The sequence below is a fragment of the Rhagoletis pomonella genome, unplaced genomic scaffold (genome assembly GCF_013731165.1).
Source record: "Rhagoletis pomonella isolate Grant_MI unplaced genomic scaffold, Rhpom_1.0 Rhpom_scaffold_00008, whole genome shotgun sequence".
In the NCBI taxonomy this organism is placed as follows: Eukaryota; Metazoa; Arthropoda; class Insecta; order Diptera; family Tephritidae; genus Rhagoletis; species Rhagoletis pomonella.
In genome coordinates, this window is record NW_023458562.1 from 10157799 (window position 1) to 10180421 (window position 22623).

At 36.8% G+C, this 22623-nt stretch overlaps 2 protein-coding genes across 2 annotated transcripts in view; both read left to right on the forward strand.

The window, feature by feature from the left end:
- The window catches only part of LOC118744151 (matrix metalloproteinase-14), a 396751-nt gene that overhangs the window by 91190 nt on the left and 282938 nt on the right, over positions 1 to 22623 (forward strand). The window lies entirely within an intron of this gene.
- Positions 2924 to 5642, forward strand: LOC118745066 (uncharacterized protein K02A2.6-like). Its single transcript, XM_036478602.1, has 3 exons — positions 2924 to 2940; positions 3055 to 3596; positions 5095 to 5642. The coding sequence occupies exons 1-3, from the start codon at positions 2924 to 2926 to the stop codon at positions 5640 to 5642; spliced, it is 1107 nt and encodes a 368-aa protein (XP_036334495.1).

The window sequence follows — 22623 nt, forward strand, 5'->3', positions numbered from 1 at the left end:
AGGATCTGAGAAGCGTACCGAAGGTAAGCCGAATTTGAGGAACACCTTCTGAATTCAGTTAATCCTATTAATATGAAACAGGCGAAAAGGACGCCAGATCATTGCTGCATACTCCAAGATCAGTAGTGTAGGAGTTATTTAGAACTCTTAAGGTGTAAGGATCAGAAAATTCAGAGCTATTCCGCCGTACAAAGCCAAGCATTGAATAAGCTTTAGAAATAAAAAAAATTAATATGGCTGGTAAATGAAAGTTTAGTATCAAAGACAACGCCAAGATTCTTGATTTCATTTACCGCCTGCAAGCTACAATTAGAGATGCTGTATCCAGTTTTAGTAAGTTACGTGACTTAGAAAACGAAACATAAAATCATATATTAATATTCAAAAAAAGATGTGAGCTCAAGCACCACGAATATAAATTATCCAGCTCGGATTGGAGTTTCAACATGTCAGCGGAGTGCATAACAACTGAGTAGATTTTTAGATTATCTGCATATAAAAGAAAATTAGCGAAGCAGAAACAAGAACCAATGTCGTTAATGAACAATACAAAAAGCAATGGACCTAGAAGGCTACCCTGTGGAACACCTGAAGTAGCAATAAAAGGTCCTGATTGAGCATCGTCCACAGTAACAAAACAGTGCCTCCGTTTAAGATAATACTTAAGCCATTGCAGAAAAGTAGAATTAAAACCAATGGAAGCCAGTTTGTCAATCAAGATCGCATGTGAAACCTTACCGAAGGCTTTAGAAAAATCGGTGTAAATACAATCAACTTGATATCCGGCAGAAAACGTACCGATACAGAACTCACTAAAAACTGCCAGATTTGTGACTGTAGAACGACCGGAGTCGAACCCATGCTGATTTGGACAAATTAGACTCTTAACAGAAAAATATATCTTGTCTTTGATCACACATTCGAAAAGCTTAGACACATTGGAAAGTTTCGAGATCTGTCTATAATTAGTTGCATCATTTTTATTCCCGCTTTTGAAGATAGGAGTTATGGATGGCAGTTTCCAGGCATCAATAAATACCCCCAAGGACAGCGATTTATTAAAAATGATTTTCAACGGAAGTACCATTGCAGCACAGTTTTTTAACACGAGAGCCGAGAGGCCATCCACAACCGTTTGGGAGGAGGATTTGAGCTTTAAGACTCCAGTTGAAATATCATCAGTTGGGAGAGTCAGTGATCCGAAACCATATGTGGACTTAAAACCAGATGAGAAAGCATCCCAGGAACGGTCTTCTTCACAATCATAGTTTGATTTGAAGAAATCAGCAAAAAAAATTATCAGCTTCTTGAGGACTGCGTGCAAATTTTCCTTTCAAGAATACTGTGGATGGTATTGTGGAGCAACCTTTTTTTTGATTTTATGAATTTCCAGAAGGCCTTAGGGTTTGAATGAATATTATTTTCGAAATTGAGAATATGGTTTCTATATAAAAATTTATCAAACAATTGAATTCTTTCAGATATTGGCGATACTTGTCATAAAACAACTGGTTATTGGTGGATTTAAACTTTTTAAAGGAATTATTCCTAAGATTCTTAAGCTTCTTCAGACGCATAGCGTACCATAGTAGCTTGTATGGTTTTCTTTTGAGAACAGGGATATTATTTATACACGTTTCGTGCACTACTGATCTGAAAGTATCAAAACATTCAGAGACATCAGTACTAGAGAGCAGTTCCTCCCAACTGACTTCGGCGAATAAACTGTTGAGACTCACAAAATCACATAAGTAGTAATTTTACGCAACTTTATAGCTGATTTTGTAGAGTACAGATACTCACATTTATACGTTGTACCAAAAATTTAAAATATATGACACACAGCTGTTTTAAACATCGGATATTTTAAATCTGGTACCTACTTGTTGTCGGAATTCAAGCAATGGCAAAGTTTTATGTTGCATCTCCAATGCCTTATCTTCTTTTAATTCCAAAAACTCCAGCTCTTCTTCGCTTTTCTTAAAAATTAGTATTTCGGATATTGTGAATTCATCCTCAATTAAGTTACATAAAAAAGGGTTTATAAAGTAAGCAAACGTATGTTGTATCATTACTATGTATGTATAAGAACACAATCATGTAAATATAGCAGGTAACATAAACGAAAGCACCTAATAAAACAGTTCGCAATTAGCAAGCAAAGTAACAGGTTGTAACGAACGTAAGGTTGTAAGGTGCGAACGGTCGAAAATTTCTTGCGCACAAAGAAAAATTGCACCTACACCGGAGGCTGTAACACCAGCGGCAGTTTTTCAATTTGATGCTTTCTACCCGAATACTGCAAAATGGTCACGTTGGGCGAAACGGTTTGAAACAGCTCTGGTGATCTTCAACAGCGACCATGAAAAAAAGCGTCAATTCTTACTTCATTACATAGGGACGGCAACGAATGATGTCCTCTGCGATAAAATCCTACCACGTACACCAGAAGACATTACGTACACGGAAATCGTTAATACATTGGAGGAGCATTATAGCCCAAAACCCAACGAGATTTTGGAGAATTACAGATTCCACTTACGGAAACAGGGAGCCGAGGAATCACGCACTGATTTTTTTCATGGCGCTACAAAGGTTAGGGGTCGCATGTAAATTCGGAACGTGTTTTTGAATTAGCTCCAAGGTCCCAGGAAGGTTATTGGAAAAGAGAGAGCTCACACTGGATGAAGTCGTTAACATTGCAAAAGCATACGAAGCAGCAGAAAAACGCTTGATCGAAATTCGGAACTGCGCCAAGACGAATGAAACAAGCGTAGACCAAATACGAACACAAGGTAAGCAGTGCGGTCGGATCGTAAATCATTGTTAGGCAGAGAGTAGCTTAGAACTGTAAAGTTAAATTGGTAGAAAATTTTCCAGGACCAAATCGACGCAGATGTGGTAGTAAAGAATATTTCACAAGATGAACCGCAAGATCAGGTGAAAAGCATCATAAAGAAATTTCCAAACTTGTTTTCGGATACCATCGGCACTATTGCTGGGCAACAAGTAAGGTTACACTTAAAACCACAAACCATATTTCATTAAATCAAGGCGAGTACCATTCCCACTTTGGGAGGCGGTAGAAGCTGAACTTGACAAGCAGGTTAGTGAAGGATTGTTGGATAAAGTGGATAAGAGCGAATGGGCCTCACCAATAGTCGTGGTACAAAAAGCGGAAGGCAAAGTGCGAATCTGTGGCGACTATAACCTTACGTTGAATCCTGCACTACGCATTGACGAACACCCACTACCAAAAATAGACGAACTTTTCAGGAATACGGCAGGAGTCACAAAGTTCAAAAAAATTGACCTGTCAAAGGCGTATTTACAATTGGAAATTCATGCGGACGATCGGCCCCTGCTAACATTGAGCACCCATCGGGGCATATACCAACCTACAAGGATGATGTTCGGCATTTTTTGCGCTCCAGCGGTTTGGCAAAGGTTTATGGAGAACTTGGTGGGAGACATTCCTGGAGTTACTGTTTTTCTCGATGACATCAAACTTGCTGCACCCGACGATGCAACACACCTTCAACGATTGGAAGAAATCTTAGGCCGTCTAGATAATCACAATATGAGAGTCAACCTTGGTAAGTCACAATTTTTAGCAGATCGTATTGAGTATTGCGGGTATCTCATAGATAAATATGGCAAAACCTGAAAACGTCAACCAACAAAGACGAAGTCCGCTCTTGCTTGGGGTTGTTTAACTACTACGGGAGATTCGTAAAAAACCTAAGTAGTATGCTATATCCGCTGAATAGACTGTTGCAAAATAAAGTTGAGTTCCAATGGGATGCCAAATGTGAAAATGCCTTACAGTCAATAAAAGACGTTATGCAATCGGACATTGTGTTGACCCACTATGATCCTAAATTACCAATTACACTAGCTGTGGACGCGAGCCCCACCGGGGTGGGTGCAGTGTTGAGCCATACCTTGGCGGATGGCACGGAAAGGCCAATACAGTTTGCCTCCCAAACGTTGAACAGAACGCAACAAGCTTATAGTCACGTTGATAAAGACGCTTATGCAATTGTTTTTGGGGTGAAAAATTTTACCAATACTTATTCGGAAGGAAATTCGCTTTAATTACAGATAACAAAGCAGTCGCACAGATATTTTCACCGCAGAAAGGGTTACCAACATGTTCCGCAACTAGGTTGCAACATTACGCTATATTCGTACAATGAAACCAAAAAGGGGGTGGAGAACACCAACGCCGATGCAATGTCGAGGTTACCTTGCTCGGAAAAATACTATTGTATTGAAGAGGTGGATATTATTGAGTACGAAGCAATTCAAAACATGCCGGTGACCGTAGAGGAGCTAACTACAAAAACGAAAGCAGATCGGGAAGTACACAAGTTGGTCGCGAATGTGATGCAAAGGACCGATTTGGAGTAGTACAGACGGAATTTACGCTACAGAAGAGTTGTCTTTTGCATGGTATCATAGCCTACATAACGAAACCCTTACGCAAGCGAGTACTACAGGAACTACATACAGCTAATTTCGGAATGTCAAAAATGAAACGTATTGGTCGAGCATACTGTTGGTGGCACAACATGGACAGAGATATCGAAAACTTTGTATCGAATTGCAACGCATGCCAGTTGGTAAGAGCAGAACCGAAAAAGAGTACACCAGGGCATTGTTGGGTAACACCTACAAAGGTGTTCGAAAGAGTCCATGCGGACTATGAAGGCCCAGTATTAGGAAAGTGCTTATTCGTACTTGTAGATGCGTTTAGCAAGTGGCCCGAAATACATATCGTCCCGAATATGAATACTGAAACGACAATACAACTGTGCAAAGATATTTTTGCTACTTTCGGGTTACCTAACGTTTTCGTGAGCGACCACGGAACACAGTTTAACTCAAAGGCATTCCAAAGTTTCTTGAAAAACAACGGCATCACACATAAACAAGGCGCACCATACCACCCCGTGACAAATGGCCAAGCGGAATGGTTTGTGCAAAGGGTAAAGATCAAACTACGATCAGCTAATTGCATTTCGAGTAGTATGACTCGCGAGTTGGCAAACATTATAATGGCTTACCGTCGATCAATTCACCCTGCAACAGAAAAATCACCCGCGATGAATATGTTTGATCGGCAGATCCAATCCAAGTTAGAACTATTGCTCCCAAGTAACAGAAGAAGCGACCAAGAACGCCCACCTAAGAAGCAATTCCTCGTAGGAGACAAAGTTGCAGTTCGCGATTATTTATCGAGCGCTAAGCGGCAATTCGGATTAGTCAAAGAGTTACTGGGTAGTTTACAATACTACATTCGTTTAGACGACGGTAGAACGTGGAAGAGGCATGCGGACCAAATGAGAAAAGTATGCGAAAGAGTGATCCATTCAAAGAAAATGCCAGAAGAGCCGGGAGAAGCAGATCAAAGGAAAGATGACCAGATAACGCTGTACGAGGCAACATCATTTAAGCCCTCAGCGAGCCTAGCAGATCAATCCATAGCCGACAAACCTACCATAGCCCGCGAGACGAATGATTTTCCACAGCGTCTGACGACAACGGAAAGTGAGACGAATAATACAGGCGACACCACTATTCGAAGATCCACACGTAACGGGAAGGTACCGGAACGATATAAAGACTTCTTGACATAGATGGATTCAGGAACTATTAACTGCTTAAAAATTTAAAATTTGTTAATTCAACGTAAAACGTACATTTAAATAATTTCAAATCGGCAATTTTTTTTTTAATCTGCAAAACTTTTTTTCTAGCCTAGCAAAATGATGAAATATTCTTGTAGAGACGAATTCAAGTTTTGGCAAACGTTCCATCATATCGGTAAAGAACATTAAGTCAGAAAGCCAATTTTCAATCTACAATTGCGGGTAATGTTCCGATCTCAATTTGCGTATGTGTATTCAAAAAGAATAAAAAAAAAACACTATAAAGGAAAAGAATGTCCAGCAAAGAAACATGTATTTTAAAAAGTAAAAAGAGCCAAAATGTTCTAAGCAAAGAGAAAGTAAAAAGAGCCGGACTTTGCTAAGCAAAGAACCGCATTTGGTTCAAAGAGCCGCGTTTGCCCACCGTTGGTATATGTGTATCTCAAAAAACTACTTGACCGATCTGAACACATTGCGCTTGGGCTTCTTAAGCGCTATATTGAAAATTTTTGAAATCGGACAAAAACAACGGGCTGACCAACATAGCGGTAATTTCAAAAAAACTCAAGGCTAGCTATATTTTAGGAGGAGTAGGGTTTGTCCGATTTCAAAAATATTCAAGACAGTATATAGGAGGCTAAGCACAATGTGTATACCAAATTTGGTCGAGATCGGTCAAGTAGTTTTTGAGATACGCATATATCATAAAAGTGGGCGGTGCCTTTCCTTTCACTTTCCTAAAATTTCTTGAAAACCCACTTTTTTGCTAAAGAGCGATTGTATATATACATTTTGAACAAATATTGATGAAGTTCTTAGTCACACTGCTCAAAAAATCTGAAATTCCGGTACATACACACATATAAATTCAAGGCCGTATTTAAGGAAAGTTGCCTAAATTCGACAATTTTTATGCGATTGCAATAAAAAAGGTATCAGTTTATTTGAAAATAGATTTAATTTTAGATAGTACTGCATATTTTTTAGAAATTGTAGATATTACCGATGGTAAAATTTATAGAAATTAAGAGAAATAAGGGCAGTTTTTCTAATTTACCCGATAAAAAATCCCAACAAGCCAAGTCCAAAAATAGATTATTATAAACAATTTTAAAGGCCTATATATTCTCTTCTTAGATCATATTCGATCTTTGAAATCGAATCAAAAATAGTCATCCAAAAACTCTCTGATCGTATTTCGCGATCTCTAAATGACCTTTAAAAAATCTATAAAAATAGGCAAAAACATCTCTTATAAAATCGAATAAAAATAGGGGGTAGGGTCTTGAAATTTCCAAAAAAAGCATTTTCGATGGGCACCCTAATGTACATGTTATGCTTCAATAAGTTCTTTTCCATTGTGTTGTTTTTCTATTTTATTATTTTTATATATTTATGTACTACTGGAAATGCAACATAAAGCTTTGCTATTGCTTGAATTCCGGCAACAAATACCAGATTTAAAATAAAACAGCTGCGTGCCGTATATTTTCAATTCTTGGTACAACGTATAACTGTGGGTCTTTGTACTCTGCAATGAAATTCGTAAAGTCAAAATACTGTTCACAATTAGTTGCATTCGCGTACCGGATAATTATTGAAAGTTATAAAAACTATCAGCTTTTTGTGTTCGCGTACGCAAAAAACTTGCAAAGTAGGGGAAATTGAGAGAGCAAAACATTTTATTTTAAGGGAAAGCTGCTAGTTTCTGCTGGAAGATTTTTTGCCAATAGCAATTTGCCAACAAGAAAACAGCTGGATGGAATTTACGCAAATCCCTAAATTGAATTTGATGGTTTCGAATCAGCTATTTGAACACAGTAGTAGATCTCTAACCAAGTGTTGTAGAATATGTGTAAACTTTTTACAATAGAAGTGTTACATACACATAAATATTTTCCAAAAAGAAATTTTTCCGGCCATGAAATACATAGCATACGAATGTGGATAAACTGCAATCGCCTGTGTAAATAATGTTTCAAATTTCTAAGCAACAAAAAATAGCTTGGCCCAAGTAAGTAGTAGGTCAACTTTTGTCAGACGATTTTTTCTGGATGGAACTCTGATTATCTGCTAGTGTATTTGAGAATTCAGAACAAACATAAGTCACTAATAATAAGTGTGATGTAAACAAGTGCAATAAGTTTTTAAGGGCGTTTCAGTGCCAGTTTAAACTTAGATTAGGTAAACTGAGTTTAAATTGAACAGCTGGCTGACATAAAAAAAAGTATTACAGTGTTTTCATTTCTACCAAAGAATACCGCTTTTTCATGGTCCCTTTCTCTTTTCGCGTTTGATTCTAAATTAAAGGCAAATGGTGAGAAAATTTGTGATTCGTTTTTTTAAATTCACACTCTTGTAAGGCAAAAAAGGCACATTTTCTGCCCTATCGCCAGTAAAATCGCCTCGTGTAAATGCAGCTTATCCTTCATATACGCAATAGAAAATTTTAAATGCTTGGCATCGCCTTCAGCCCTTCAACTAACCAAATATTCACAATAAATTTTCATGACTTTTAAATTCATATTGAGTAGAAAATTTGCTGTTTAACTTTTATGAAAGCAACATTTTGGCAAATTAGGCTAATAATTTTATTTCAGTAAAATTTTGGTAGATATTTTAAAATATGTGGTAGTTATGGTAGAAGTGAAAAATTATCCAAAATGTGGTAGATCTACCACAATTGTGGTAAAGTGGCAACCCTGTTTGGAATTTAAAATAGTAAAATACGACTATTTAAACTTGCAAACTTGTAGTCAGTGAACTGTGTTAGGATAAGACTTCGGGATTAGTTTTCTTACTTTTTCAATTTTATACAAACAAAATTTCTATCAGCTAACTTTAACTTTCGTCTAACTTGAAAGTTTCTGCAAATTTTCTGTTCGCGTACTATTTTGGATTTTGAAAATTTGGCCAAAGGGATCTTTTGAATTTTCTTGAATATCTATCTTACGTATATTAGAATAATAATAAAATTAATGTTTTTCATTTCTAATAATAATTTAATTTAAAAATAAAATTTTTGTTTTTGTTGTTTTTTTGTGGCTCTTTATAGCATTTATAATTTACATGTGGCTCTTTTCGGCCTCAGCCTTGCCCACCCCTGACATATAGTATGGGGCATTTTTGTTTACAAGTTCCTTGCATAACATTATGCTATTGATACTCTCAATCTTAAGTTTATTTCTCAGTTTAGATTCTATCAAAGAAATCTTTGAAAATTTGCGTTCTACAGCCGCAAAGCTATGTGGTAATGAAATTATATTAAAAACAAAATTGGCGCGATGCATGAAGCTATATTTTTAATAGAATAAACTTTTTCCCAAAACGTATCAACATCCAGATCGCCCGATATATCAAGCTCACTTAGCCTCAGTAAATTCCACTGCGTGGTTATTATACCAGGATCGCAATCTAAGAGCTGAGGAAACTTTAACAAAAGAGGTAAAATTGGTAAATCTTCTTTAGAAACTACCTTCGCTCGTGTCATCATTTGTAAAAGTTTTATATCTTCACACTTGAAATCAAATCTAAAATTTACAAAAACTCTATGTAAAACTTTAATATATATTTTTTTTTAACTTCAAGAATTCCAGAAAAATTTAAATAAATAAAATAAAGTTTCAAACTATCCCATTGCTCAACTTTTTTTAACACAACGCTTCCTAGAGAAAGCCATCGTGTTTTATCGAACAGTAGTCCTGAAATTCCTTCAGTTCATATATCCTCTTTGGACTGTGGGAAAAGAAACACAACGCTTCCTAGAGAAAGCCATCGTGTTTTATCGAACAGTAGTCCTGAAATTCCTTCAGTTCATATATCCTCTTTGGACTGTGGGAAAAGAAACTATATATGTTGCGGCACAGTGTCTCAATGCTTTTCGGCAATTTTCTCAAGCGTAGCTTGATCAAAGGTGAAGTGAGGGACATGTGCACTTTATATAAAATAAATCGGTTTCTGTACTCAATAATGTTTTCAGCCCGCCCAGGTCTACAGCCATAACATTGGCTCCATCATTGGCCAAACCCATTAAGTTTCTTATTTTTAAAGGCAGGATTGGCAAAATGCAGTTGGTCTTTAACCCATTTAGGGGACATAGTTTTTTTGGTTACAGCCACTAAAGTGGTGTATGCTTTCCGCTTCTCCTAGGTTACAAACTGGACAAGATATTGATAAAGTGTTTGTGAAGGCCATTACATTTAGATTGAGTAGACCCCCTCTTGTGCGGAAAATCATGTTTTTTGTTTAGGCAGAGTACTCGTCACAGAAATAGAGAGTTTTTAGTGGAACAAGCTGCGGATAAAGACCATGTGATGTAGATTTCAGAGCACTATCAAGATAAGTACTGAATTCTTTCTCTAGTACCTTATCGAGGAATTTAGGGATATAGTCATTAAAAGCTGTGGAGGGAAAATCAGTTAGTGGGGACGAGTTCACACTTTGCCACTTCTTAACCCAGTATGCCTCCGGGCGAACAGTTTCCACTGCAAGTATACGTGGGAGCCTACTAGCTTTCAGGCTAAAACATCGGGCTATGGAATACATGTGTGAGCACAAGGTTTAATTTGGGGTATTGGTTGGCAAAAAAATAACCTTCTTTATAAAGTACCTAGGCAGTTTTTCCACTTGCCCATACTTGTCTACTCCCCTCACCTGTGCACCATAAAACATAATTGACTTCGAGGCCGCATCGAAAATTTTTATTTTTTTCGACAGGTTGATACGTGGATTATTTATATACTTTAGTCAACTCGCGTTTATGGCATTCTGTACGTTAACCAATTTAGCCTCTAATGGCAAATGAAAGCTTATAATTCAGCAAAATTTCTGAGTATAGTAGGCTACAGTCCGGCCAGGTTAAATACAATCCAGCCGTGGAGAGACCTCAGATTCGGGCACGCAAAAGTACTTAGAACTCTACCGGATAATCTACGACAGATAGATTATACCACTCCTCTAGTCTGCTTAGACAACAAATTCTCCACAAGGATCCCAGAGAGGAACGAATGGGAAGGGGCCACAGACCTGAACCCAGGGTCTACGGCCATATATACAGATGGTCCCAACCTTAACAAAAGAGTGGGTAGCGGGATCTACTCTGACGAACTCGCGCTAAACCTCAGTTTTCGCTTACCGGACCATTGTAGTGTTTTTCAAGCAGAATTAAACGCCATAATGGAGGCGGAACGGTGGGTTATAACCTCCGTCCCTCCAGGACGGCCTATTGCTATCTATTCTGACAGCCAGGCTGCTATCAAATCTCTCAATTCCAACGGAACAACGTCCAAAGTAGCCATAGAATGCACGAAGATTCTCAACCTGCTGGCATCAAAATGCTCCTTGACTGTTGTATGGGTCCCTGGACATAGGGACATTTCTGGCAACTGCCTAGCCTACGAGCTGGTAAGGAGGGGAAATATATGAAAAACCTATCGACCAACCTAGGAGTCAAATTCTACGCGAGATATGTCGATGATGTAATATGTCTAATAGAGGGAAACAAAGAGAAACAGATACTAGACTATCTCAACAAACAACACCAGAATATAAAATTCACCATGGAAACGGAAGAGGAAAGAAAGATTAACTATCTGGATTTAACAATTAAAATAAACGATACCACGAACAAGATAGAGTTCGAAATATACAGAAAACCAACAGCCACAGATACAGTTATACACAGTAGCTCAAACCACCCACAGCAATACAAAAATGCAGCATTTAGACAACTAATAACGAGGCTTGAAAGGACCCCTCTAACAGAAGAAGACTACAAGAAGGAACTGGATACAATATATGCCATTGCGGAAAATAACGGATATAGGAGAGGCCTGGTGGAGAAGTTAAGAAAGGACACAAAATCGAAAAAGACTAGCAAAGAGGAAAACAATAAAAAACCTTGGGCAGTTCCAACTTACTCAGGAAAGACATCTTACAAACTTGCCAAATTCTTTCATAAGTACGACATTCAGACATCATTTAAAACAAGGAACACAGTGGGAAATATATTGAAAGAGAAAATAAGCGAGGAAGACCCGCCAGATAAACAGGGTGTTTACAAGTTAACCTGCGAGTGCCGACACAGTTACATAGGACAAACAGGGCGAAATATAATAACAAGGTATCGAGAACACATAAGGGATTATAATAAGAAAAAACAAAAACCAGAGGCTGCAATAGAATCGATTTTCGCGAATCACATGATCAAAAATAAATGCACACCAATGGAGATTGGACAAACCACGGAAATTCACGGACAAAGATTGAATATATTAGAAAATGTGGAAATATATAAACAGAAGAATTTCAAAGGACAAATAATAAATGAGCAAATAAGTACTGTATCGGACGTACTGTTTGAACCTCTAAAACTACTGTACGAGAAGACAAATGACAACAACAAAATATTAAGGACAGGCCTGGGAGGAAATACACCAACTGCAAAAACAAAGTGGGTAAAAATCACGGACTTCTACCTGCCGTCAAAAACGAGCCAAAACAATTCATCTACCTATTGAGCATCGCAAACACTGCAAAATCAAAAAGACGTACCTAACAAAAGAAAGAGGTAGTTAACAAGGAGTATAAATACGAGCAACCAACAAAAATTATGCAGAACGAAAAATGACACTGAAGATGGCACAACGCCGAAGCCGGTTTGTCTTCAAACCCAATTTGACAAGGGATGACGGAAATTCGTTCCGAAATACATCATACACCCACCCTGTCGGAAACAACAACGAACGCGCTTCGCGGCAGATGAGACCCGTAAATGTCGAAACAGGCATAACCCGCCCGAATACTTTCATGCTCGCCTTTCGGTGAAGAACAGTCCGGACTGTTGCTGCGTTGGGCACTGCTGTTCTCTTGGACTAATCCCTGTGTATCTATAAAAAATACACTCACTTAATTGTGTATATTATGGTACCCTTAATGCTACCAAAAATGGCGTGCCTTCTGGGGCCTTTGAAGTACTCTTATTGGTATCCTACGTTACAAATGAGGAATTACGAGCTTTGTCGAGCTCTACCTCCCAAGAGTTTTATAAACAAATTGCATTGCTATGGCTAAGTTTTGATGATAACACTGTAAGGACGCTAAAATTACACAAAAAACGCCGAGACACGTAAAATTCATTTTGGGTAGTAGATTACGGATCTCTATACCGTTTTTTTTAGATAAGGTCATTCAGTCATTATTTTCATTTTCAGTTTGCATTGCAAAAGAAAAAAATTCAAACTTTAACAGGGAAAAGGTTACTCATACGGTCATGTACGATATGGCGTATGAATAACATTATTTCCTGCTAGTATTTCATACAAAAAATTATTGCACTTTCACTTAACCCTTGCAAACTTGTTTCTTTATCCATTGATTTTCATCGTTAGTAGTGTTTTAAGCCGCAAAGCAAGCGATATTGGCTAGTCTATACTACTGCATATTTTGAAAGCCGTTTTTTACAACGCTTTTATTTTTTTACAATGCTTTTATCAACTTGCAATGTTGTGTGTCCAGACACCAATTTTAGCTACAAAACCTTTGCTTTGCAAAGTTCCTATAAAAAAGTCTAGCGCATAGGGCGACATCTACCTCTACGGTTGAGTGGTAGATCTCGCCCTATGCACTACGTACGCTACAGCGGAAATGGACGACACGCCATTTCTTTAAATGAAATTACTTGGTGTCGTATGTATGTACATACGTATGTATATGCATGTGTGTGCATCAATCTATTATTATCGTTGAATTATTTTAATATCCATTGCAAAATTTTATACAGACAAGACTAACGAGTAGAAAATAAATAAGAAAAAAAACTTTTTAATGTGCGCGGTTTTATAAAGTAGCTTTTGATTTTGCATTCGCATTCTTTATGCGAATGTATCGCATCATTTTACACATTCGCATTCGACATTCGCATTCGCTTCAATTGATACGAATGTTTTGCGAATGCGAATGTGTACATGGGCAGAGTGTCCACACCAATGTTGTTGAAATGGCTCTAGGGTGCGGGCAATAACCGGCTTTTAGCTTCAGGCGCTTAACGGTTAAGTAGTATATGAAGCAACATTGATGGGCCTTTAACAAGTACTGCTAAAAGTCGTATAAGAAAACTAGAAATAATTTTAGATTCCTCCAGCTAAAGCAAAGGCTCGGATGTAGAAACTGGAGACATTAAAAAATGTGACATTAAAGCTTAATTGGAGGCCTATCGTAAAGAAAAACGGGCTCATCTCGGTGAAAATCATCTCGATTGTTGGAAAACTAAACAAAAATACGACAAATTGACAGATCTGGACCGAAAATATTTGAGCGCTTCACCCGCCGTTCCAAGTGAGCAATTTTTTAGTGCAGCCGGCGTTATGTACGAGCCTCTAAGTCAGAGGTAAACTTTTTTTCTCGTAGACCCCTTTCAAAAATTTACTTGTTTCGGTGGATCCCCTGCTGATACATTTCTAAATATTCCCAAAGCTCGTAAAAAAATTAAATGTGAAAATTAGATCTAACAATGTAAATTTGCATCCCGGATGAATCCAAAAACTAAACTCAGAGTGGCCAAAATATAAGTAAAATATTTTCCTGTGTTCTCGGAAGGGTTATATTTTTTAAGAGCACTGGGAGCGCTAGCGTTATTTACATTATCTTCTCCTTAAACTCATAAAATGTTCGGCTCACTGATGACTTTGCACGTGGAGTATATGTAAAATAGTTTATTTGTGTTAATGGCATCATTTTTATTTTTATCGCTCCGAGTTTTAAAGTGAGGCGAAAAACATTTATCATATTTTTAAAACACAAAACTTAAAACATCAAAACGCCAAGCTTTTGACGCCAAACTTTTAATTCAGAAACTGATAATAGTGAAAAGAACGAGTTTAAAAAAATCGACGACAAATAAGCAAGCAAGCAAGAAACACAAAAAGTGTTCCACTGTCTCATCTTCTTCAAGGCAAGACGGGCAAATGGACTTGTCATTTATGCCTATCACTACGGTGACCATATTAACCAACGTAAAATAAAGGACATTTTTTTCAAAATGATTTTGGAATACGTACATACAACTTGTAATTTAAATCAAATATTTACCAGTTAGTTAACCGATTCCGAAAAATGAAGCCAAATCCATTTCAAGGACTTCGCCATCCTTGGCTGCACGCCGAAGCCTGCACACAGTGGTTCAAAATTGGAATCCACCGTAATCATAATTTTTCAACCAATTTTTACTAAAAAACCAAAAAAAAATTATTTTGGTGAAAATTATTTTATAACATTTTAACATTTTTTTATAATTTTTTCGTTTTGGGGAACAATACAAATGTTTTTAACTAGTCTTTGTTATATAACATTTATTAACTGGAACAGGAGAATACATTTTTTTTCAAAATTGCCACTTTTTCTGCATTTTGCCCTACAAAATTTAATATAAACAAATAAAAATTCACAATTCAGACTCAACTAGTCTCTTGCAAATATTATAAGGTTTCATCAAAAAAGATCAAATTAAGTGAAAACAAGTAAGAAAGTTTAAGTGCGGGCGGATTCGAACATTAAATACCCGGCGCAAGTATTAAATATATGATTTTCACCTTTACGAATGCTACCGCTACATGGTAAGCCGGGGTGTATAAATTTTGAGCAAATTAGCATCCTTAAATTTCGAAATTTACCGTTATATGAAAAGCGGCCGTAATTTAAGTCTGATTTCAATAATTTTCAACGTTTTGCTTTAATGTGGCAAGCACAATTACCATACCGAGTTTGGCACAAATTGATAGAACGGTTACCGAGATAAATATATGTGTTCATAAGTGGGTGTGCCCATTTTCCAAAATTTTATCATAAACGTATTCCTTGGTAAAGAATTGTTGTAAGCATCAATTTTGAATAAATTAGCTTTAATATTTACTGATTTATCGAAGATTTTGTATTTCTCTAAATTACCGTTATATGGGATGTGGGCGTGGTTATTGTCCGATTTTAAAAAATCTCGGCCATTTAGTATGCTGTGCCAAGTTTGGAAGAATTTGGTGCAGCGGTTACCAAGCTATACACATGTAACCAAAAGTGGACGTGGCTACGCATATTTTCCAAAAATGAATAATATTCTTAATATCGTCTAAAATGTATTGTAAATATCAATTTTGAGTGCATAATCTTGTGTTGTTACTAAAATATCGCAGTTTTCGTATATCTGAAAATTACCGTTATATGGAAAGTGGGCGCGGTTTCAGTCCGATTTCGCCCATTTTCAATACCAACCTACCTTGGATAAATGGAAACCTACGTACCAAATTTCGTTGAGATATCTCAATTTTTGCTCGAGTTATCGTGTACACGGGCGGACGGACAGACGCACAGACGGACAGACGGATGGACAGACAGACATGGCTTAATCGATTACGCTATTCATTCTGGGCATTTATGTATACATTTGCCTATATCTATCTGGATTCGTTTTGGCTGTTACAAACAACCGTTATGTGAACAAAGTTAATATGCCCTTGTGCACAAGTGCGCTCGGGTATAAAAACGAAGGCTCCAGTGAATTACGAACTCTAAATGCCAGTTTTGAACCACTATTCTCTTTCAATGGAACTGGAAACTCAGTGTGCAACACGATCCTGGCCACAACTTTCCCTGTGCTTTAAAGATTGTGCAAAGGTTACCTATTAAATAAAAACCCTTAAGTGTATGGACAAAAGGCGTCCTTTATTTTTAAAAAAATTATAAAGGACAGGGGGTTAAAATAAAGGACTGTCCTTTCAAATAAAGGACGGATGGTCACCGTACCTATCACAGTCAGGTGTTAGTGCCACGGGAAGTGACCAGTCAGCAGTCCAGCAAGTTGTCTGCAGTGTCGTCTGCTCAGTGAGAGCAAAAAATTAGATAGACCTTGTGAGATTGAAGGCAACATGAGTTTTGCCCACCTGCATCCCCTCGATGCCTCTCAGTCATTTCTGAGCGAAGTATTCACCCAGATTCTGATGGTGGCTTCGATTGCCGAAGGTGGTGCTAAAACTGGTTACGGACCGAGGAATGCGTGGTCTGAGCCAACTCTGGCCAAATGATCAGATGTCTCATAACCAGGTGCCCCAGAGTGACCTGGCACCCAGAGTAAAACAACCTCGTTATGTTCACCATCATATTTTAGTCGAGACTTGCATTGCCGAACTAGTTTGGAAGTACTTAAATAGAGGGCTGGTCAATGCCTTAAGTGCAGCTTGGTTGTCACTGCAGTCACGTAAACTCCTTCCCCTCCACATATGTTCCACCACGTAGTCCATGGCTTTGAGTATTGCAATTATCTCAGCCTGAAAGACCGAAGCACATTCCCCCACAGGAAAGTGAAGCTTATCTCCATTAACCTCGAAAAAGACCCCAGATCATGACCCAGGGTCAGTTTTTGAGCCATCAGTGAAGATTCGACAATGTGTGAGTCCGGTCTCAGCGATGGAATCAAACCAGCATTCAGTCTCAGGGAACTCAACATAATAGAATCTCTTCAACAAAGGTAATGGTGGCATACTATCCTGTACCATTGAAAAGACGCAAGTGCCGCCAGCAAATTTCGCCGCGCTTCACTCATTGTCATACCAGCATCCCGTTCTTTTTAGTCTGCAGGTGGCCTTAAAACACAAAGTGACGGTAAGTCAAGAGCACTATACACCACTCATAAAAATTAAAGTTAAATAAAGAGGCTATCAAACAACCATTTTGGTTCTTTACATTGAAACCAGATAAATTTTCGTGGACCCCCATTTACAACTCATAGACCACCAAATTTTTTTCACGTCACCGTGGACCACCGTCGAGTCTTCCGTGGACCCCTGGGGTCCACATGGACCACTTTGGGAATCAATTCTCTAAGTAATCGCCTCATGGGAGAAAAGGCAGCAAAATTATTATTTTTTAATATAATATGCCCATTTAGAACTTTGACTACAAGATTAAAACACTGTATAGGCTAAGCACTCGTTTAATGTTCTAATAATTTACAAACTTTTTAAGTAATAAAAACGATGACTTAACATTCGCATTCGCATTCGCACACAAAAACCGTACCAGGCTGTCTCGCTTTGATTTCGGAATGCTTACACATTGGGAAGTTAGCTTACTGCCAATATAGAAGTAGTACATATATGGGCGCATGTAATGGACTTGAATTGATATGGAAAGTAATATATGTATGTACACACATATGTATGTGGCTATATGAATAACGATCGCTTAAAGTCGATCTCAAATTTTGTACAAAGCTTTTATCAGCTTGCAATGTTGTGTATCCAGACAGCTATGAAAGCTCTACTTTGCAAAGTTCATATAAAGTCTAGACATCAACCTCGTTGGCTCGAGAGGTAGAAGTCGCCATATGCACTACGTACGCTACAGCGGAAATGGACGACACCCCATTTCTTTAAATGAAATTAATTGGTGCTCGTATGTATGTACATACATACATATGTATATGGATGTGTGCATCAATCTATTAATATCGTTGAATTATTGTAATATCTATTGCAAAATGTTATACAGACAAGACTAACAAGTAGAAAATAAATAAAATAAAAACCTTTTTAATATACCACGCTTTTATAAATGGACTAAAAAGTAGAAAATAATATTTCTCAGTACCATAGAATTTGTTTTGATAACTTTTGATTTTGAAATTTTAGCAAAAGTCATTATAAACAATTTATAAGATTGAAAATGAAAAGCGTTGGGCGCATGCATATATGTAATCATATCATATATATCAATAAAACCGTACAAAAGAGAAGGAAAACATACGTTTAGAAATAAACATATACACAACACATAAATAAAAACTGCACTCACGTACACAATACATACCAGGGATGTTGCGAATGTTTGCATTCGCATTCGTTAAGCGAATGATTCGCATCATTTTACACAGTCGCATTCGCATCAACTGATACGAATATTTTGCGAATGCGAATGTGTACATGGGCAGAGTGTCCACTCTAATGCTGTTGAAATGGCTCTAAATCTGTCTAACCAGGGTGCGGGCAATAACCGGCTTTTAGCTTCAGGCGCTAAACGGTTAAGTAGTATATCAAGCAACATTGATGGACCTTTAACAAATACTGCTAAAAGTCGTATAAGCAACCTAAAAACAATTTTAGATTCCTCCAGCGAAAGCAAAGGCTCGGATGTAAAATCTGGAGACATTGAAAAATTTGAAATAAAAGCTCAATTGAAGGGCTATCTTAAAGAAAAACGGGTTCATCTCATTGAAAATATTCTCGATTGGTGGAAAACTAAACAAAAATACGACGAATTGACAAATCTGGGCCGCAAATATTTGACCGCTCCACCCGCCGTTCCAAGTGAGCAATGTTTTTAGTGCAGCTGGCCTTATACACGAGCCTCTAAGAAATCGCCTTATGGGAGAAAAGGCAGCAAAATTAATTTTTTTGAAATATAATATGCCCATATATATGTATAGGTTAAGCACTCGTTCAATGTTATAATAATTTACAAAATTGTTAAGTAATAAAAACGATGACTTAACATTCGCATTCGCATTCGCACATTCGTATTCGCATTCGCGACTGGGAAAAATATGACATTCGAAACATCCCTAATACATACACAAAAACCGTACTAGACTGTCTCTCTTTGATTTCGGAATGCTTACACATTGGGAAGTTAGCTTACTGCCAATATAGAAGTATTGCATATATGGGCGCATGTAATAGACTTGAATTGATATGAAAAGTGATATATGTATGTACATACGTATGTATGTGGGTATATGAATAACGATCGCTTAAAATCGATCTCAAATTTTGTACAACGCTTTTATCAACTTGCAATTTGTGTGTCCAGACAGCTATAAAAGCTTTGCAAGGTTCCTATAAAGTCTTCATATCAACCTCGTTGGTGCGAGAGGTAGAGGTCGCCCTAATATCGTTGAATTATTTTAATATCTATTGCAAAATCTTAGTACATTAAACGAGCAATTCTTGTATATATATATATATATATATATATCCATAGGGTTCTTGGAAACGGCTCGAACGATTTTTATGAAATTTTGTACACAGATAATGTTTTGGATTTTAAGGTTATCTGAATAGGCATTATCTCCGAGTGGACTCGTATAAGGTTGCCACCTATTCGAAATTAGTTACAAATCAATTAAAACATCATAATATGGGTATCAAATGGAAGGTATTTTAAAGATTTCTAATTCAAAAATATTTTTAATAAGGTTGCCACGTATTTTGAATCGCATATTTATTTAATTTTTTGTTAAAAAAAGGGTAAAATATTACTATTTATGGGTGTCAAGAGAAGGTCCTTAAACAATGCTTTTCCTATATACAAAATCTTATCCCTTAGAATGATAGTGTAAGGTTGCCACTTGTTTTCAATTCTACACAATTTATCTGAAACATCGCAATATGGATACCAAATGAAAGGTATTGTTGAGTACTTTGGTCAGAAAATATTTTCCGTCAGGGTTGCCACGCTTCTATGTAATACAAAATTTTATGTTGTTAATTTCAATCAACATTTTTTTACACTGAGAAAAAAATGCGTTGTAAGAATAAAAAATTTTATTTGATTACCATTTAAAAATACTGTATTTAAATCTAGTGAAAAGTGTTAACGAAATGAATTTTTCCATTATACATATGGAAATATTCAATTCAAATACGCCTGTATTAAAATTAAGCATTTTTCACTTCAGGGATGGCGTTTTGCACGTCTCGGATGCTTTTCATATGTAATATGGATAAAAATCATGCACAGCGGTGACAACACATACACACATACACAGATACATCCCTGCAAAAAATGGGACTAATCCGGGATGACTCCGGGAGCAATCGCAAAGGAGCATGCGACTAATACCACTTTTGATCTCTTTATATGGAATGAACTGATCGCTTTTGTTCGAGCATGTCCTATGAAGAGACTAATTGTTCACCTTTATACCCGAAAAGGTATAAAAAGCGACTTGTCACTTTTAAAAAATAAAAATAAAAATTTGCGCCAGCTGAGATTCGAACCGGGTTGCTCAGTTTTGTTAGGCGAATACTCTCTCTGTGTGCCAACGCCGCACATGAAATTTCATTGACTAAGTGCGTACATATCATTAAATCGTTAATAGTACCCGTTAGAGATGAGTTGGGGACTAATTGATCTCCAATTATACCCATAAGGGATGAGTCGAGACTAATTGACCTCCATTAGCACCCGTATGAGACTAGTTGCGACTAATTAATGCCCAATTGTACCCGATTGAGAGTAATCTCGGAATACTCTCTTTAGAGATTAGTCGCACAATTTTTTGCAGGGATGGTATGACATAATGCACTAATCGCGCGCTATGATGTAGATTCAAACTCAACATTTGAAAGCACGTTTACATGTATGGCTGTAGCTGAGTGTGCAAAGACGCTTGATACAATTGGTTGCGCCCAAGAGGTCCGGGTTCAATTACCATCAAATTTAAAACGACTTGGGTTGGTGCTCTTTCATATGCGTATTTTTTTTAATTTAGCATGTTTTGTTTTTAATTCTAAAATTTTTTTCCCTCAGTGTATGTATACACAGTACATATGCGCTCAAGATATGTACCATTCATTCCCCCCTATTTCGGAATAGGGTTTGCCACCTAAATTTTAGAATAAGGAATTTACTTAATAGATATCGAAATCCATTTTTTTCCAAAATATTTTTTTAAAGCCATCCAAATCTTGAAAACTTAAAAAAGTATATGCACTCCGGGCAAAGCTCGGTCAACCTGGCACTTTTATATAGACAAGACTAAAGAGTTTAAAATCAATGATATAAAAAAAAAATTTTAATATACAACGCTTTTATAAATGGACTAAAAAGTAGAAAATAATAATTCTCAGTCTCGTAGAATTTGTTTTGATAACTTTTGATTTTGCAATTTTAGCAAAAGTCATTATAAACAGTTTATGAGATTGAAAATGAAAAGCGTGGGGCGCATGCAATACAAAGCATTAGATTTAATTGACAATAGTCAAACTACATAACATAGACCTAAAATTTCTACAGAAAGTACAAATTTGAAATCGATTTTAAGCAGTCGTTATTCATATATCCACATACAATGAATAATATTAAAAAAAAAACGTTTTAATATACAGCGCTATTATAAATGGACTTAAAAGTAGAAAATAATAATTCTCAGTCCCACAGAATTTGTTTCGATAAATTTTGATTTTGAAATTTATGAGATTGAAAATGAAAAGCGTGGGGCGCATGTAATAGACCAGAATTGATGTGAAGAGTAATATGTATGTATGTATGTGGATATATGAATAACGACCGCTTAAAATCCATGAACCAACGACTACAGATCACCTAATCAGCCATCGTTGTATTTGTAATCCATTTTCATAAAAATGTTTTCGTAGCATTTTTGACGTTTTTCGCTTTTGTTTACACCGTCTTCTACCTCTTCGTAGTGATTTTTTGTTTGGTTTATTACATATTTATGATATAAAATGAAGTGCTGTGTGATTCGAACAAGTTCGTGCGTATGTTTGGTTTGCCAAAAGCGTAAATTTGCGTGAAAAGTAGGTGCACGTTTGTGGCCAGAACTTTGGCATTGAAAAATCGACCCGTGGTAATGATATGCGATTGTAAAACACTTTCAATCATGAAAACCACATTTTATGAGCTTTTTTTGCTAATTGTCATCAAGTTTCACTTTGCATATTTTATAATAAATACCAATTTAATCGCACTCAATCACCGCGCCTTTTTCGTTTCTTTGTTTGTTTTCATTCTTAGGCAGATGTCAAAAACGCTCAGAAATATACGTTTTTCTTGCTTCTTTGATTAGGTGATCTTATATTTTTGGTTCATGCTTAAAATCGATCTTAAATTTGTACTTTCTCTGTAGAAGCATAGACCTATGTTATGTAGTTTGACTATTGTCAATTAAATCTAATGCTTTGTA